Below are 6843 nucleotides of genomic sequence, written 5' to 3'. Positions count from 1 at the left end.
TTGGCAATATTAGTAGGGTTGTTTGGGACAACTTTGATACAAACTCTGTATGCTCCCTTGGTTGCCTTCCCACTTTTAAAAGGAAACCAAAATACAAATTTTGCATCCTTTTTTCATAATCCCACCTCTTTTTTGTTTTACTTTATGGAATTTCTTTCACACAAAGATTTGTTTCATTATTAATTTAAATGATGAAACCAAACTCTCCCCCTTTCACTTTCTTTCCATACCAAACACGCATCTCGTGTAAAATGCATGCTTCGAGATTGATTGAATTCTTAATAAAGAAAATGACCTCTCTTTTTCAGCCATCTCTGGCAGTTTCAGAAACACAAAAAAACATCCCATGCCTTGAGCATGAATATTCTTATCCTAACAACTCAAGTCACATATGCCAACCATCTACGTTTAGATAACATCAAACAGAAATTATTTTCCAAGCTATTTCCACATCCTTATCCTTCCTTTCCCATGCACTAATGTCATCCATACACACAAAATACAGAAAAAAGATATTCTAACGGTCACTGTTAGGATTGATCCAGTGATAGTGTCCATTGATCCAGTGGGTGAAAGTCCACTCTGTGTCTATTGGCCCACATTTATCGGATGTTCCTTACTCCTTGATTGTAACAATTCAATAAGTGGCCCTCAAACAGATAATTGGAAGAATCTAAGGATTTTCTGTCATATTTTCTTCGTGGGGCCATCGATAAATTGGTTGGGATTGTCGGATTGGTGCGTGTCTTGGCCCATCCACTGCTGGGCCCACTGTGATCTGCTCCAACAATTGATCAGATTACAAGTGTTTGGCACTTGCTATTAGGCTTTGAGGATGTTCCCATGGACAACTTTGCCTTTCCCCAAAGTCGATTCCTAACAAACTTGCACTAGAAGGGACGTTATTAGCAGGCTTGAAAAACTCTCTATTAAATATGATTCCTTACACGTTATAACAAACCACCTTTCTTATTTCTATGGATAAACAAATCAAAGACAGACTATTTTGTTCATTTCTCTATCAGATGGAGTCAATTTGGGCACATGAAGAGATTCCTCCCTACATAAAAAGAATATGCTTCACAACCATATATTTAATTCCAATTTGACTCCATTGAAAGAGTTATCAAACATCTCTCCAACCATGGGAAATTGCATTCCTCTCTCTCCTAGTGCAAGTTCTATCTCCAGGAAAAGAGAGGGTTTGCCCATTGAGACAAATTTCAGCCTGCCATCTCCATTACCATCTTGGCCACCAGGTGTGATTTCTAACACTATCCTTAATTTGTTATTTTCTACATGGGGTTTCTTTCCTTCATTCATTTTCATCTTTGTTTGTAATTTTCTACATGGGTTTCTTTCTTTTTGTCATTTCATCATTCTCATTTGTATGAATGTTTGCTTTTTCTTGAATCCCACAGGTGAGGGATTTGGAAAAGGAAGTATAAATCTAGGAGGACTAGAGGTGTGTCAGATCTCTACTTTTACTAAGGTTTGGGCTACGCATGAGGGGGGTCAAGATAACCTTGGTGCCACTTTTTTCAAACCTTCACAACCACCCATCGGATTCTTCATGCTAGGTTGCTATTGTCAACCGAACAACAAGCCTCTTCATGGGTGGGTTCTCGCAGGGAAAAGTGACGACACCGGATTGCTCACAAATCCGATAGACTATACACTTGTTTGGAGTAGTGAGTCTCTGAAAATTAAGCAAGATGGTTATGGCTATATTTGGCTACCAAAAACCCCACAAGGTTATGTAGCAACAGGTCATGTTGTCACGAACTCGCCGGAGAAACCATCTCTCAATGAGATCCGATGTGTTCGTTCGGACCTCACCGACACTTGCGAGAACGACATGTTGATGTGGGAAACCGTTAACGCGAATAGTTCAAGTGGCTTTAGTGTCTATAGTTCAAGACCCATCAGCAGGAGTACTCAAGCTCTTGGTGTTCCTATAGGCACATTTATAGCTCAAGTAAATGGGGTTGCTTCACCTTTGCCCTTAGCTTGTTTGAAAAATAAGGCTTCTAACTTTACTTCTATGCCTAACCTTAGCCAAATTGAGGCTCTAATGCAAGCTTACTCTCCATCGATCTACTTCCATCCTGATGAGCCTTACCTCCCCTCTTCAGTGAGCTGGTTCTTCACCAATGGGGCTCTGCTTTACAAACAAGGAGACCCAACCCCAACTCCGATCGACCCGACGGGGTCGAACCTTCCCCAAGGTGGTACGGATGATGGTGCTTATTGGTTGGACCTTCCGGCCGATGAGGGAGCCAAAGAGAAGGTAAAGAGAGGTGAATTGCAAAGCTCAGGTTGTTATTTACACGTGAAACCAATGCTAGGTGCGACCTTTACTGATATAGCTATATGGGTTTTCTATCCATTTAACGGGCCGGCGAGGGCTAAGGTAGAGTTTGTGAATGTACCACTAGGGAAGATTGGTGAACATGTTGGTGACTGGGAACATGTGACATTGAGGATAAGTAATTTCACTGGGGAGCTATGGAAAGTTTACTTCTCAGAGCATAGCAATGGAAGATGGATGGATGCCTCTGAGCTAGAGTTCCAAGGAGGGAACAAGGCTGTAACATATGCTTCATTGCATGGTCATGCTTTCTATTCAAAGGCAGGGCTTGTTCTACAAGGGAGTAACAATATAGGCATAAGAAATGATACTGGAAAAGGCAAATTTAATATGGATACAGGGGTGAGGTTTGAACTGGTTGCGGCCGAACACTTGGGTTCAGTAGTCGGACCACCATGGCTCGACTATATGAGGGAATGGGGTCCGAAGATCACGTATGACACTGCGGCCGAGATACAAAAGGTGGAGAGATTGCTGCCTGGGAAGCTTAAGTCTGCATTGGAACGTTTGGTGAATGGGCTTCCAAAAGAAATACTTGGGGAGGAAGGGCCTACTGGCCCCAAAGTGAAGAACAATTGGAATGGGGATGAAATTTAAGCCCTTTGTTAGCAAAGAGATGGATGGGTATATATGTACTTTAGATTGTATAAATTAATTCATAGTTGATTTAAATTAAAACTTTTCCACGCTTCTTAATAGTAAAAATTTTGAGTTGTGAGTTATATCTGGTTATTTGGTTAGAGGAACAGGTGCTCCCTTGTACTTATTCTTCTTTCAATTTTACTTTTTGCTGAAATTCATAGACTGAAATCTTTCAAGCTGCATTAGTGGCTGTACTAGTAGTGGACCCATAATCTCAACAAATTGATTTTTTTACATACAAAACCGGATAACTAATGAATATAAGGACTGTACTTGCAAGAAATTTGTGTTTGAAACAGCTTGACATCTTATCTGGAAGCAGAGTGCTCCCCTTTCTGAAATCAGGTGTGGAAGGCCTACAATGCCATGGACAATTACACATAAGCAGCTTTGAATTCTACGTTACATTCGGCTACTTAAAAGCTCACATGATTAATTGGTGCTCAATTAATGAGACCCTTATGTAAATTTCATAAAATTCTCTCTGGGAGGGCTACAGTAATCAGCTAAAGTATCTCATGTCTCTTATTCATGCAAAGCTTCCATTAGATTTGATAGGTATGGAATTGATAAAAAGTTCTGTAGCTGATATAATGTCTCTCAACAGAGTTTCAAAGTTCTCATTGAGAATCTGTGTCAGAGATACTGGAATTAAAAATGAAAAAAGATTTAGAAACTATCACTGAGAATGAGGTTTTCTAGTAAAAAACTATTTCTAATTTTTTTTTAAAGGTAACAATATTCATTCCAAGGATCTCAAAAGTACAACCAAAGGGACAATCTGTCACCAAAAGACTATAAGTCAAGGCATACAATCAAATACATTTAAAAACTATTTCTAAATAAAAATTCACAAAATGGAAAATCAACAACAAAAGAAAAAACTAGGTTCAACCATGTCTATTTTCTATCATAAATCGCATTAGAAAATAGTATACTCATAGTACAAAGTTTCAAGGATGAAGGTGAAACAAGGTAAGTGGCTTGAAACTTAGCACACATGTTTTCAACACTACCAGACCTTTTGATCTTCAACCATAACTTTGTTCTTCATCTTTAATCTTTTCCTAGTTATCTTTCCATAATGCCTCCACCCGCGGCCGAATCTCAGAACACATCCAAAGCACTGGGAAAATAATCAGAATAAGAACAATGAAACGATGCTCACCAAAAATCTTCTCGTCCATAACCAGAGATATTCCAGCAATGAAAGCGATTCCCATGCAGAAAATTACAATCACCATCATCAATTTACTCGCGGAAGGCAACTGTCGTTGCAAGTTCACCATAGTGAAAATTAAGTTCAATGACATGAAGAAACCCACTATGTTGCAGACTAAGAAAGCGTAGGCAAATGGGGCTAAAGTGCTACTAGTAACATTATTAGGATTATTAATCCAATCTTTCCAAGGAGGGTTGAGCCCAGCTTGGAAGGTCACTGCCGCTATAAGCACGGGTACTGCCATAATAAGTATATTCTGCGTGTCACGCTGATCAAGTTTGGAAGATGAGTTGATCGAGTGTGACTCGTTGGTGGGCGAGGGGCTCACTGGATTATTATCTTGTCCTACGTGCGTAAGCATCTCAATGATCTCTGCGTCTTGTGCACCACTTGGACAGTCTTTGAAGATATCCAAAACAGTTAACCCCTTCTTGTTAACAGCCTTCACATCTGCTCTAGTTTGGCTCAAAAGAAGCTTTGTTATCTGAAATGCAGAAGTCATGGAATTTACAATCTTAGTTTTTTTTCCCTTTGGTATCTATTCTCGTGCAACAGAGAAGTTTCTTGTACAGTGTTGAACCATGTATATCTTCATGTTTTTGGTGTGTTGTGCCTTCGCTACATTTTCTTCGTGTTTTCTTATCATACTACTTTGTGTCGATTTTGCTGTAAAATTACAATAATCAGTATCAGGCAAGGTTGGTAGGTTTTGTGGATGAAGAGAATTGGTGAAGAAAAGAGTCGATTTCTTCGGTAGGCGGAGTTAGATGGAGGTCCTGGGAAATCCAGTGATCTAGCCATTGTTCGGTGATCGGGGATACTTCAATCGATGACCAATGTTGGGTTTCATAGGCTTTTTTAAATAATTAGTTTTGATTTTTTTTTTGGGTAGTGATAAATCGACCCCCTATGTATCTTTCTCTCTCCTCTGGTTTAGAGAGAGAAAGAGGAGAGAGAAAGACACATCGGGGGTCGATTTATCACTCCCCTTTTTTTTATAACAGGATTTTATCATGAACAATTTCGTATTGAAAAGTTTGATGACAAAGGGTAGCTTTAATATATGAAATAAGGATGAAGGACATCCTATAAGGCGTTGAAGGGAAATGATGATAATCTAGAGAAGGTGAATGATAATGGGTGGAGGGAGATCAAGTTGCAGGCCGCCAACACTATTTGAGAAGGTTTATCTGATAATATTATGTTTAACGTTATTCAAGAAGATTCAATGCCAAAATTATGGGAGAAGTTGGAGATGCTTATATGATCAAGAGCTTGACCAACAACTTGTATTTCATGCGATATGATGGGGTATGAAAGAGGAGACACCAATCACCGGCCGACACATGGCGCCAAGACAAAAGCTGGGTTACACAAGAAAGAAGGGGGTAACCCAGTAATTACGCCCCACGATAAAACCCTAAAACTTACACTGCCCAATCATAGGATGGCACCTGTCCAAGGGTAAGAAGGTAATCCAATACCTAAGCCCCCACTATAAATAGCCTTCATAAAGGTAAAGGAAGGGGTCCGAATCCCAAAAATTTACTATTCATAGTTTTGGTTTCCATATTCGTGCCCATTACTGACTTAAGCATCGAAGGGCCTATCCGGAGCTACCACTCCGGGTTGGTCGTCTAACCGTGTGTTACTCTGTGCCGGGCATGATTCCCTTGTGGTCCAATTACCAAAGCCTTCCAGATCGGTCCTTCTGTCACTGCCTCATCTTGTTACCGATTTTGACCGTAACAGGTTGGCGCCATCTGTGGAACCCGAACCAAAAGCTGTTCTAAGTCTCAAGAAAAAATGGCAGACGGAAGAGTGCCCGAGTTACCTTTGGTCGAGCAATTCAACCAGCATCGCATCATGGTCAAAGCGGACGAATCACGTCGCAAGTAGTCGTCCCCCCAGCAACAGCAGAGCGGAGCCCAGCTCGCCCAAAGCATCCCACTCCCACTTCAGCACCTACCCCCGAACAAATCCAGACCCTCTTCCAGCAAATGACCACGCTAGTCGATCAGTACAAGAACCTGATTCAGCAGGTCCCTCAGCAACATCTCCCAGAGGCATTCCAACCTCCACAAGAAAGACAAAATCCTCAAGCGGAAGAGCCCATCCCTCTCCATCATGATCAGACCCACCACTCTTCATCTAGGCGAGTCCATCACTCCAGAACGAGACACGCACGGTGGGATCACCATCACCGTCACCGGTCCCGATCGCATCATCGGTCCGATTGCGTTCAACGCACCGGCGCCAAACTAAGGATGATCGTTCCGAGCAAGCCAAATCTCAGCATCATAGAAGGAGCTCAGAAAGCCATTAGGCTAAGCAGCGAGTCCCATTGTGGAAAAGGGGAACAAACAAGCCAGCCGAATGGAGAAAAGAACTAATCATGTGCTGCGAAAATTCGAAGAGATAGACCACCGAATTGAAGAGCTAGCAAAAGATCACAACCGACCACTCTGAGGCCGTTCTCTAGTAGACCTCCCTTCACGGATAGAGTACTGCATGCACCAACATCTATATAGGGTTCAAGATGCCTTCAATTCCGCAATAAGATGGAACCACCGACCTAGTAGACCATCTAGAGACGTTCAGAACCATA

The 6843-nt window shown here is 41.4% G+C and overlaps 1 protein-coding gene across 1 annotated transcript; it reads left to right on the top strand.

Moving 5' to 3' along the window:
• Window positions 1-840: 840 nt before the first annotated feature.
• LOC143846809 (hypothetical protein At1g04090-like) lies at window positions 841-3093 on the top strand. Its single transcript, XM_077355377.1, has 2 exons — window positions 841-1259; window positions 1422-3093. Exons 1-2 carry the CDS (start codon window positions 1076-1078, stop codon window positions 2966-2968), a joined length of 1731 nt encoding a protein of 576 aa, XP_077211492.1. The 5' UTR covers window positions 841-1075; the 3' UTR covers window positions 2969-3093.
• The last annotated feature ends 3750 nt before the right edge of the window (window positions 3094-6843 follow it).

The sequence above is a fragment of the Tasmannia lanceolata genome, unplaced genomic scaffold (genome assembly GCF_043159265.1).
Source record: "Tasmannia lanceolata isolate RefF3 unplaced genomic scaffold, GAP_Taslan_0.1 ptg000015l, whole genome shotgun sequence".
Classification (NCBI taxonomy): domain Eukaryota; kingdom Viridiplantae; phylum Streptophyta; class Magnoliopsida; order Canellales; family Winteraceae; genus Tasmannia; species Tasmannia lanceolata.
The sequence above is the reverse complement of the archived record's forward strand: the minus strand, read 5'-3'. Positions and strand labels throughout refer to the sequence as shown.